Source organism: Nansenia antarctica (assembly GCF_963989245.1).
Source record: "Nansenia antarctica genome assembly, chromosome: 17".
Classification (NCBI taxonomy): Eukaryota; Metazoa; Chordata; class Actinopteri; order Argentiniformes; family Microstomatidae; genus Nansenia; species Nansenia antarctica.
In genome coordinates this window covers 22,661,483-22,674,308 of record NC_137687.1, presented here as the reverse complement: position 1 = coordinate 22,674,308, position 12,826 = coordinate 22,661,483, and the positions used below count along the sequence as shown (strand labels likewise).

The 12,826-nt window shown below is 47.2% G+C and overlaps 1 protein-coding gene across 1 annotated transcript in view; it reads left to right on the top strand.

The window, feature by feature from the left end:
* The window catches only part of sik3 (SIK family kinase 3), a gene marked incomplete at its 3' end in the record, with an annotated part of 71,086 nt that extends 59,423 nt beyond the window's left edge, over window positions 1-11,663 (top strand). The window contains exons 20-24 of the mRNA XM_080547442.1: window positions 2,102-2,429; window positions 6,659-7,425; window positions 9,494-9,654; window positions 11,200-11,332; window positions 11,542-11,663. Of these exons, the coding sequence (XP_080403568.1) occupies window positions 2,102-2,429; window positions 6,659-7,425; window positions 9,494-9,654; window positions 11,200-11,332; window positions 11,542-11,663 (1,511 nt within the window). The remainder of the gene's footprint in view (window positions 1-2,101; window positions 2,430-6,658; window positions 7,426-9,493; window positions 9,655-11,199; window positions 11,333-11,541) is intronic.
* Between the last annotated feature and the right edge of the window lie 1,163 nt (window positions 11,664-12,826).

The following is a 12,826-nucleotide window of genomic DNA, read 5'->3' as shown; positions in this document are numbered from 1 at the left end:
AAATACGCTGGCACCCATATACTTTGACTTAAGCCTAACTGTTAGACTTAGGATAGACTAATTTCACCCGTTGCATAAACTTGACTTACACCTAAGTCCTACTGAAGTACTACTTAGAAAAAGTAAGACACAAAAAGTGAATCAATGTTAGCAATTGAACATTTCGTAATTATGCAACTACAATAAAATACAGCATGGAAGCTGACAAACCTTTTCATAAAAGTGTAAAGATATAACATAGTAGGCCAGTTATTGTTTTCCAAACTAAATGAGCCTCCCATTTAGATTTGGAAAGGCAAAATTGCTAGCTATGTAGGCGAATTTGCTAGCTTGTCTCCGGGCCCTAGCTAGTCAGCTAGTCATCTAGCTGTTTGCCAAGGTTGCCAATGAACAAACTAAGCATATTTGTGTGGATTTATTTCATTAAGTCTTTTGTTTATGTCCCTTACAAGCAGTGGCGTCAGCAGGTGGACCTGGTTCAATCTCCTTAAAACAAAACAAAACATTACAGATTTAGCTACACTCGACTCTTAAGTAACTGCACTGTTAAAAACACTAGTATTGTAAGACCTCACCTGTGTCCCTGTACTTGTCTCTGCTGCTCTGGCATATTTGTGTTACCAGCTCACCCAGTAGTAAAAGTGAGACGATTGACAATGTCAAAAACATGCTTACCGTACTCACACACAAGTTAGTGTTATTGGTCCCAATTTGGTACAATTATTACAGAAATTATTTCGATGGTTGACATACGTAAATTAGCTGTTGTTTCCTTTAATGTTTGCTAACTAGCTTGTTAGCGTTAGCTTCACAATCGCGGGTGACGTTAGGTCGGATTTTCCACTAAAATAACATATTAGGACATGTTTGTATTGACACAACATGACATGGACTTGTTCATTAATATGTTACATTTGAACCAACAGTATTTTGGCGTTAATACAGTTTGTTTAACCCACCTGAATGAACCAGAATCATGGACATGGTTTTACGTTACTCCGTGGCTTGTTTATTGACGAACTGTTGCTAGGCTACTAGCCAGAGCAGAAAGCTCTCTCCTGTTCAGGGTTCTGAATCACCGTTACCTCTGTGGAGTGGATAACATCACAACAATGACAAAACTCTAGCTCAACTCAATCTTAAGCAAATATGAATGGTTCGTTATTTTTGAAGGACTGTAGCCTGTTTGCTTCCCTTCGTCCTCTTCTGACGACCATTCATAGTTTTGAATAACTCTAATTTTATTTGTGGAAATATATCCGTCTTTGCGGTGCAAAGTGTGTTACTAATCTGATAGATAACAACCGTTAATGTAGCCTAGCCTAATTAACGATAATTGAATAGAACACCGGTGTGGCGGAGTGATGCATGTAGTTAAGTCCCAGTGCTGTTATACTGTACATCAGCACTCATGGAATGCCTCTTGTCCAATCAAATGACTTGGTTGAAACTAACTGTTGTATAATTATTTTTTAAAGGACTAGTCAGCTGTTGCCATGGCAACATAGGTCTTACATAGCATTTAGCCTGGGGGATAGACAGTCTAACTTTGTGGGGCTTAAAGTAAGTCGGATTTAATGTTTGTGCAACTGGCTAACTGAAATTAAACTAGTCTTAGGCTAAAACAAGAAGTCTGGGCCCATAGACCAGTCTTAACTAGGTTTATTAACTGTGGCTACGTTCGTAAATTCGCTCCCGGAAATCTGATCAGCACTCATGGGGAACGCCTCTTGTCCAACGTAATTACTTGGTCCCTTTATGACTTTGAACCCAGTGTGCACTCCGGCGCTCTCGGTGCGAATTTACGAACACACCCATATGGCTTTCACACCGGCAAAGAACCGTGCCGGTTCGCGTTTGTGTTCGAGCCAGACAGCTTTGAACGCGGGCTCGTTCGCCAGACAGCGCCAACGTTCGGAGGTTCCCAAACGCGAACGCGAACCGGCACGGTTCTTTGCCAGTGTGAAAGCCCTATCAGTGGTGACTGTTGAGTTCAGTTAGATGACAGATAGTTTTCTCTTTTGTGCAATTTACACTTCCTTACTCTCTGTGTTTCCTCTCCCCCCCTGTCCCCACGCCCCCCCCCCCCCCTCACCCATAGGTGGCCAGTCTGCAGTGCAGTACCAGCACGCTGCCCCCCCCCTCTACCAGCCCCAGAGTGGGAGCCCCCCCCTCCCCCGGGTCACCATGCCCCCCCAGCAGCAGCAGCAACAGCAGCAGCCCGGCCCAGCGCGTGGTGGGGGTGGAGGAGGGGGCGTGGCCATGGCTCAGGCTGTTGCCCAGCAACAGCAGCAGCAGCAGCAGGTGACCATCCAGGTCCAGGAAGTAGAGCTAGGGGGCGGGGCCCAGCGCCAGGGCTTCCTGTCCACGCCGTGTGGCCACAGAGTCCTGGGGAAGCAGCTGAGTGCAGACAACGCAGAGACACACAGGTGACCCTCCTCCCCCTCCTCCTCCTCCTCCTCCTCCTCCTCCTCCTCCTCCTCCTCCTCCTCCTCCTCAATCTGTCTGTCTCTGTCCATCCTCACCAGAGACACACAGGTGACCCTCCTCCCCCTCCTCCTCCCCCTCCTCCTCCTCCTCAATCTGTCTGTCTCTGTCCATCCTCACCTGAGACACACAGGTGACCCCCCCCTCCTCCTCCTCCTCCATCTGTCTTTTTAAAAAAAAAATATTTAACCTTTATTTAACCAGGCAAACATGTAAGAACAAATTCTTATTTGCAAATGCAGCCTGACCAAAAAGCAATGGCTCTTTGGGGGGAGGGGGGGGATGGGAAGCTAGAAATAAAACAAGGTTAAGTAATTTACAACAATAAAACAATAAAACACTGGCAAACACAGATGCATTAAAATACTAACAGTCAGAGAGAGGGGAGAGAGACGGAGGAGGTAGGGGTGAGGAAGAGCGGAGGTGAGGGATAGCGGGGGTAGTGGAGCAGGGGTATTTAAAATGAGGCAGTGATGGGTTATGGGATGGGTGAGAGACGGTGATCAACAGGTACATTGATCGACTATGGTTCGCTGCAGGATTTGTTTGAAAGCAGTGAGTGAGGTGAGGGCGGTGAGTTTGAGGGTGTTCTGTAAAGTGTTCCAGTCGTGTGCTGCAGCGAACCGGAAAGCGCTGCGACCGACAACGGTACGGGCTTTGGGGATGGTGAGTCGGACAAGATCACTGGATCTTAGAACGATGACGGGGCGGTGAGAGAGGTGCAGAAGGGATGAGAGGTAGAAAGGTGTTTTGCAAAGTATGGTTCTGTAGATAAGATGAAGCCAGTGACAGAGCCGTCTGCTGTGAAGAGATGTCCAGTCTACAAGGGTGTACAGATCACAGTGGGTGATCACAGTCTGTCCATCCTTACCTGAGACACACAGGTGACCCTCCTCCTCCATCCCTCCGTCTGTCTGTCCATTCTCACCCCCCCCCCTCTTGGTCTCAAGGTGTCTGTCTGTCCACCATCAAAAAAATCAACAACACTTAACCATTGGAATTTGATAGCTATGGGGGGTGGGGGGGTTTCTTGACTTCTCTTCTCTTTTTTTCTTCTTGTTCTTTTTTTCTTTTCTCTTTCTTTCACGTTTTCTTTTTTTGTCCATCTGTCCACTTTCACAGTGACCTTTGTGGTTGTTGTTGTTGTTGTTGTTGTTGTTGTTGTTGTTGTTGGGGGGGGGGGTTATTCTATGCTGTCCTCTGTCTGTCTCTCAGGAAGACAGCTTTGTTTTCTTGTTTTCTTTGCAATGTTTAGTTTATGGTTTTCTCACATTTCACAACGTTTTGTCTGCTCATGTTTCACACATCCTCCTACAAAGCAAACGCTTCATCGTTCATATTCATACATTTATTCATATTCATACATTTATTCATGTTCCACAACAAGGCCAAAGACAGAACATACATCTCTGTAGACCAGCGGTCCCCAACCTTTTTGGACTCAAGGCCCTCTTAAAAATCTCTAAAGTATTCGCGGCCCACACAGGCATTTTACGGACACGTACATTTTTTTTTTGTGTCTCATCATTATTCTCTTATTATTATTGGATATTTCATATGCATCATCATACAATCATCATACATAGAGTCCAGTAGGCCTAGTAGTAGCACACTGATGATGCATTTTTTAAGGTTTTAAAGAAAAAGTTTAAAGTACCATGCATGTAATTTTTTTATTAAAAAGTTTTTGTAAAAAAAAAAAAAACTATTATAAAATAATATTTTGCCCATGATTTGGCGGTCCAGTGGTCTAGCACCGTGGCCTGGGGTGGTCCAGTGGTCTGGAGTGCACATATGCCCATCAGTGTTTCCTCTACACAGCGCACCGCCACGATGGAATTTCCTCCGCCACCATGCAGATTTCTCAACCCCCCAAAAAAAAAAAAAATAGGCCGCTTTTCAGACCTTCACAGCGCTAGACACACCCACAAGCGCTGAAACTGGACCAGTCCGTGTGTGTCGCGAGTATTGAACTTGAGGCTGCGTTCGTAAATTCGCTCTGAGAGCCCCGGAGCGCACACTGGGTTCAACGTCATAAAGGGACCAAGTCATTTGATTGGACAAGAGGCATTCCGTGAGTGCTGATCAGATTTCCAGAGCGTATTTACGAACGCGCCCTGGCTGTCACCCGAACACCGCGAGCTAGCGTAGTGTAGTGTAGTATAGGATGCGTAGTGTAGTGTAGTGTAGGATGGAGAGAGAGAGGAGAAGCCTCTCTATGTGTTACCTATGTCCAGTGTACTAGAACCACTCTAACAGGAGTGTTTGTCCGTGAATAACACCGGCTATGCCCGGGGTAGAAACACAAGACTATAGCTGGATAAGGTCTACTCATTTTAAGCCGTCGACCAGCCCTCTACGACCACGGGAAGTCATGTTAAAAGTGAAGATACTTCTGTTAAACTAAGCTAAGCTAAACATCGCTAATCGCTAACTCCCTCCTGGGCTTAAAGTGACAAGTAATAACGTTGTGAAAAAAAACGTCAGATCAGTGTTTTTGTTTTTATTGACAACGGAATTACATGCTGGAAAAACATGCAGACACAGATAATAAGAGACACACGGGAGAAGTACAGGAAAACATTTTATTTTTTTGGGCCATCCTCGAGTTTTGAGCGCGCGTGCGCGTTTCATGCGCGCGCGCGGTCAGCACTACCCGCCACCATTGTAAAAATTCCTGGAGGAAACACTGCCCATGTCGGCATGGGTTTGAATCCGGCCCATGCCCTGCTGACATGCCCTCTCTCCCTTCTTCTCCTTACTTTCCTGTCTGTCTTCACTCTATCTGTCCAATTAAATATAAGTGGGACTAAAAAAAGAAAGAAATAACTTTAAAAGAACTGTGTAAGATGGTTCCTACCAGGGAGGTTTTTCTTGATAAATTCCTTTACCTGGCTTGCTTTTTGGGGGTCTACGGTTGAGTCATGAAACTAGTTTTAAGTGTAGTATATATCCCTGTCGCCAGGAGTTGTTACTTGGCAATGTAACCTTAGGCTTGCTATGAAATGATCACCAAACAAATTCTTGTTAAATGTATTTCTACTCATTTGTTTTAATGTTCATCTATGCAGTTGTATTTATTTGTTCCTGCTCACATTTATTTGTTATATTTGTTCATATAAAAAAACAAAAAAATTATTATTATTTGAAATCTTCGCTATTACCAAAAGATTTTTGATAACCCAAACCTACTCTGACATCACCATGTCATCTTGAATCTTCCACTCTGATTGGCTGGCTAAGGGGATGTACGTTTGTTGGGGTGGGGGGGGTCGCTAGAGATAGACGTGTAGCTGATAAACAACTCTCTCCAAACCTGCCCCATGTCCAGCCCCCCCCCCCCCCCCCCCCCCCCCCCCCCCATAACCCACGCCCCTGTCCATCTGTGTCATCGGTCACGTCTCCATATCAGGACCTCATTGGTTGAGGGAGGCGGGGGCTACGGCAGGTGCATCACCTCATCTCTCATTCTGTGGACCAATCACCGCTGCCGCTCCTGTTAACATGTGACACGTTCTAGTGTTTTGGTCCACATTATCGGCAACCAATCAAAATGTTCGGACTTTCCATTTTGAAACACGGAACTACGTTTCAACGTTGTTGAGAATCACAACACAAACTCTCTAGTCAAGCCAAAACACTGCAACAACGCAATGGATTCAATGAGTAATCCCCCACTGCTACCTAGTTAACTAGAACACTACTGTACATTGTTAGCAGGCTCACAAAACAAGCTGTGTTAGCGGACTAGCGACGTGTCGTTGATTTTCAACAAAGCAGAAATAGTATTAAAAAAAAATTCGGAAGAAAAGTCAGATCGTTACATCGGATCCCGATACGCGGACCAAAGCGTCAGAACGTGACCCAAACGGTTCTCTTTCTCTGTGTCCGTAACCAAACCTCCTACATACAGCATGTCATTAACAGCTCCGTCCTGCGTCGGAGCCCGGGGGGGGGGGGGGTATTCCATCAACGTCGCTAAGGGGAAAATTCAGGATTAATTTCTCGCAAGACTTATCAAAATAAGCCTAGATTTTTCCTTTAGCGACATTGATGGAATACCCCCCAGGGAAGAGCTCAAACACACTGTAAGCATGATGATAGTGACCGCTGACTATTCTCCCTCCCCCCACCCCCCCCCTGCCTCCATCCCTCCCCCTCCCTCCCTCAGTCGCAGCCTGGGTCGCTTCTCCACCACCGGGTACGACTCCTCCCAGTTCAACCCCCACCTCTTCGGCGAGGGCTGCCGGGGGCTGCCGTCGGGGGTGGTGGGGGGCTACAACCCCTACCTGCAGGGGGGCGCCTCCCTCAACGTTCCCGGCCTGGAGGGTGGCGGGGTCTACTCGGCCTACGGGCCCCCCTCGGCCTTGCAGCAGGCCCTCCTCTCCCCCACGCCCCAGGAGTACCGCCCCTCCCCCTCCCAGCACGTCACGCCCACCCTGCGGGGGCTCCTCTCCCCCCGGCACTCCCTGACGGGCCACTCGGGCGACCCCCGCCTGCCCCCCCAGGACATGGCCGCCCTGCTGAAGAGGCAGAGCCCCCGGCCCGCGCCCCCCAACAACCCCCCCCTCAACGCCCCCCAGGACTATGGGGAGCTGCTGCTGATGCGCCAGCTCAGCCAGGGGGAGTCTCTGGAGACCCAGGGCCCCCCCCTCCCCCAACAGCAGCAGCAGTCCCCCTCACACTACCACCACCTGCTCCAGATCCGGACCCCGGACCCCTCCCAGGGGGGTCCCCCCGCGCCCCCCCCCACCCTGCCGCACTCCGAGAGCATGGAGGAGGACGACCAGCCGGCGGTGGCGTACCATCACCATGGAGACCAGCAGGGGGGTCTCCTGGCCAAGGCGGTGGTGGTCTGCGGAGACGGAGGGCACGAGCCCCCCTACAGCTCGCCCACGCACAGACACGCCTACATGAGGACCGCCGCCGCCGCCAGAGGTGAGAGGTCAGGGGTCAGGGGTCAGAGCAGTGGCGTAGCGGACGGGCCCGCAAGCGATGCACCGCGGGGGGGCCCCAGCCACTAGGGGGGCCCTAACATATATATTTTTTTTTTTATAAAACAAAGGAAATAAGTGGCCCTTCATTGTGTTTATTTGTTTATTTGTTTATTTAAAAGGATCCCCATTAGCTTATGCCGTAGCAGTTTGCTCATCTTCCTGGGGTCCACATATAATCAACAGACAAACACCTAATACATTAATACAACATATAATACATTAAAGGGACAATGCGTGACCCTCCGCGACATCCAGACTATCCCCCCGATACAGTAGTAAATACAACAAAATAAACTAAAATAAATAAAAATTTACAAAAAGGGCAAATATTATTAATCCATTAAAATATAAAGACCTATAAAGACCTGATCCTAACGCAATCATCTCTTCTATGAAAAAAGGAATCAACCAAAATAAACAAAGTAAAATAAAACAGCTACCTGTCATCAGCCACTTAATAGGTGCCTCTTCAGTCTCTTTTTGAATAACCTTTTACTTTTTTCTTGGCGGATATCAAGAGGTAATTCATTCCAAATTGTACTAGCTCTATAAAGCACTGTTCTTTTCAAAAAATTTGTTCTTGGGTGGGCTTTCATAATGTCACCATTGCCGGCCTTCCTGGTATTATGGCTATGAACAGTATTACAAAATACTATGTGATCTTGCAGGAACTCAGGTTTGTGTGTTCGCAGTGTATTGCTCAAAAATGTCACTGTGCCTGTGCCCCGCGGTGGTGTAGCGGTCTACGCACTGGCCACTAGTGCATGCTGCCCACCGGGGCCGAGGCACACGGGAAGCGGCATATTGGGCGGCCGCTTCCGAGGGCGGTATATGAGTATTTCTGGACAAGGATCCGTCGCGCAACACCGCCCCCTGGGTGCCGGAATAACGGTGCTGGGCTCGAGGAGCCAGTCAGCTAGTCTGCCTGGCGGCCTCTTCTGGGACTGCCGGCCACGGGGTCGTGCGGCGGATCCTATGCAATAGGCAGGGGATAATTGGATGCTAGGTTGGGTTCAATTGGCTACCAAATTGGGTGAAAAAGGGATAAAATCTGAAAAACAAATTTATAAAGAAAATAAAAAAAATGTCACTGTGCCTGAGGCTAGCCTTTTCTCCACATTAAGCCACGATAGGCTAGACTGCATTTTATGAATGCTAGTTCTAGAAGAGCAACCTAGAACAAGCCTAGCAGCCCTGTTCTGAGCTACTTGTAATCTAGATAGTTCTGTTTTTGAGGCCGAGGCCCACACCACTGAGCAGTAATCCAGGTGAGTTAAAACTAGTGATCTACAGACTTGTTCCAGGATATGAGATGGTACATATGGTGCACATTGTCTTGTGATGTGAATGCCAACACCCATTTTCTGAATGATTCTATTTATATGCTCTGACCATGACAGGTGGTTATCAATGACCAAACCAAGTAACTTTACTTTCTTCACTTGTTCGATGGGTTCCTTGCTATATATAGATTCAATTTAGGCATAGAAGCCAGTGTCAACCTTAATTTTAAGATATAGGCCTATACGCCAACGTTCGGAATCATAAATACCGTATTTTCCGGACTATGAGTCGCATCAGTCAAAAAATTTGTTATGAAGAGGAAAAAACATATAAGTCGCACTGGACTATAAGTCGCATTTATTTAGACATTTATTTCACAAAATCCAAGACCAAGAACAGACATTTGATCTGGAAAGGCAAGGTATTCAACTACACAATAGCACACAGAACAACAGGCTGAATAGGTGTCCGGTATGTTAACGTAACACATTAACAGTTATTCAGCTACACAATAGCATAAAGCACATACCTGGGAGGCTGAATAGGCTAAATTAACATCCCCTCTTTCCCTCTCCTCCTCCACCCTCCCTCTCCTCTTCCCTCCTTCCCTCTACTCCTCCACCCTCCCTCTCCTCTTCCCTCCTTCCCTTTCCTCTTACCTCCCTCTCCTCTCCTCTTCCCTCCCTCCCTTCCCCTCCTTCTCCTCTCCTCCTCCCTCCCTCCAGACAACGAGCATGTTGACTGCAGGACCCCCGGCCAGGTGATGGAGGTGCCTGGTCACAACGGCGTGGGGTACCCAGCGAGGGGGGGGGGTCCCCCAGGGGACTACCGGCCCCGGGGCCAGCTGCAGAGACACCACACCATCCAGACCTGCGACGACGCCTACGTGAGTGGCTGTCCTGGGCCTGTTTATTTTATTCTTTTTTATTCTACCTTTGTTTAACCAGGTGAATACTCATTGAGATTTAACATCTCTTTTCCAAGACAGACCTGGCCAAGAGAGCACCATCTAAAGACAGATACGTTTAGGTTTCAGACATACAGTCATAAAACAATGAACATAAGTAGTATCAGGAATGCATAGGCGGCTGCGTTAAGTACAGAGACACTCTCGAGTACTGTCCTGTTCAAGGTCCTTCAAGATTCCACTAAAGGCATCGTACGAGGTCAGTGTTTCCAGGTTGAGGTCTTTCTGGAGGTTTCAGGCAGAGGGGGGCAGCGTATTTGAAGGCTTTTTTTCCCAGCTCTGTGCGAACACACGAGGAACAAGCAACAAGTCAAAGTGCTCTACATACATTATAAAAAATACAGCAAGAGGAGTATAGTGAGAAGAAAAAAAATGACACGATGAAAGCAAATATAAGAAGGTAAATAGATAAAACATTCAGTAAGACAATATTTAATGGATAAAAGAAAGTGTTTGTGCTTACACTTGTGTAGTGTTTGTTTTGTGCTGCAAAACATGAAGGTTTTTAGCTTGGATTGAAATATTTTAAGGGTTTGGGCCTGTTTGATTTCTTCAGGGAGTTTGTTCCAGGACCATGCGGCAGTGTGACTGAAAGCTGCTGCACCGTGTTTTGTTTTCACTCTTGTAATGATGAGCTGATTAGTTCCAGCTGACATTAGGGGCCTTGCGGGAATATAGGGTGGGAGGAGATCTGAAATGTATTTTTGGTCCAAGACCATTTTGTGATTTGTATGTAATTAGGAGTACATTGAATTCAATTCTCTGAGATACTAGTAGCCAGTGTAGAGATCTCAGGATTGGTGGAATGTGTTTAACACTTAATCAGCCTTGAGTCAGTAAAGAAAAATGTTATATCTTTGCACTCTTATCACATTTCAGAACCCTCCTAACATTTAGCCCGGCTGCACTAAGACTGTTCAATGGCAACTAAAGTAGCAGTCGGGGTCAAGGCTCCTGAATCTGTATTTATTATTTATTTTAATCACCATCATCACTTTTTTAGTATTTTAATATAAATAACTATAGCCATCCTTTTAATCCACTTTTATATCAGATCTCACTGTTTTTTATATACTGTACATGGCTGGCCCAGTGTTGTTGTCTGTCCTTTATGTTGTGTTGTGTTGTTATGTGTGGTTTTTAGTGGAGTGGCGCGGCAAAATGAATTTCCCCACGGGGATAAATAAAGTATTTATCTATCTATCTATCTATCTATCCTTTCATGAGTTTTCCTAGATATGTGCGTTCTACCACCCAGTACCCTTACATTTTCAAAATCACATCAGGATAAGCTAGTATGAAGCTATTTTTTTGTTTTTCTGTGTAGGAGGCAGGCTAATTTACAAGCGGCCAACTAGTGGTCATTGTGTGTAAGTAGCAGCTTGAGCATTCTAAAGAGGCGGCTCTTTTAGTAGGTAAAAAGGCACGGCTGTTCTAGTGTTAAACTCTGCTGTCTCTCCACAGGACCAGGTGGAGCCCATGTCGGGGATGAGCCTATTGGCTGGGAAGGCTCTAAGCTCCGCCCGCATGTCTGACATCCTCAGCCAATCATCTCTGACGGGCAGCCAGGCGCAGCTGCACCCACGAGAAGAGTCAGGTCAGTGGAGCACACACACACACACACACTCACTCACACGGACACACACACACACACACACACACGCGCACACACACACACACACACACACACACACACACACACACTCACACACAAACCTATTCCATATCATACACTATGCACACCATACTTTTGCACCCCCAATATGCATAGAATATGAATGTGTGTGTGTGTGTGTGTGTCCCCAGTGTGTGACGTGGAGGAGGAGCTCCATGCTGCGGCCTCCTACCCCTCCTCCTGCACCAGTGACATGCTGCTCAGCTACAAGCCCCCGGACCTCCAGTACAGCATGGAGCAGGCTGGGGTCTAGCACAGGTACCTACACACACTACTATATACACTACATACACTATATACATACCTACATACCTCCAGTACAGCATGGAGCAGGCTGGGGTCTAGCACAGGTACCTACACACACTACTATATACACTACATACACTATATACATACCTACATACCTCCAGTACAGCATGGAGCAGGCTGGGGTCTAGCACAGGTACCTACACACACTACTATATACACTACATACACTATATACATACCTACATACCTCCAGTACAGCATGGAGCAGGCTGGGGTCTAGCACAGGTACACAAGTTTTTTTTTAATCTTTGCAAATGTATTAAAAATAAAACACTCAAATACATACTTACATACTATACATACTTTTTCATACTGTCCCTCTCTCTCTCTCTCTCTCTCTCTCTCTCTCTCTCCCTCTCCCTCTCCCTCTCTCCCCCTCTCCCTCTCCCTCTCTCTCTCTCTCTCTCTCTCTCTCTCCCCCTCTACCTCTCTCTCCCTCTCCCTCTCTCTCTCTCTCCCTCTCTCTCTCTCCTCTAGGGGGTGTCTCTGCTGTATACAGATCCATATCAACCAGTTGTGTTGAGCAGCATCACGCCAAACCACCATCTTCTGTTTGTCTGGAGGGGGGCGGGGGGGGGTGGGGGGTGTCTCTGTCTGTCCTGGAGGGAGCAGAGGCTTGGGGGAGGAGGGGGGGGGCGGGGATGAGGGGGGGCGGGGATGGTGGGGGAGAGGGGCCAACTAGTGCCAGCAGCATTCTACATTCTGCACAGCTACCAAGCTAGCATGCTAGCAAGCGTTGTCTCTCCATTTTTGCTCTTCCATGGGATTGGATAGATCGGGGCCCCTCACCCCCCCTCCCCTTCTGCCTCCCCCATTATTTTCCTCATCCTGCTCCTGCACTCCCCCCCCCCTCCCCCTCCTCCTACTTAACTGTTCATGCCCCTCATTGTCTAAGGCATTCATACAGGCAAACGTAGGTACAGTCATGGGACAGAAATATTCATATGGCACCCCTGCACTTCTGTCAGATAATGCACCACTTTTGTTGAAAATTGTTGCAATTACAAATGCTTTGTAATTGTCGTTATTCTGTTTGCATCGGAACAACACAAAAAAGCTGAGAGGAAAGAGGCCAACTCTATCATTCTTTGCTGAACTCCAAAAATG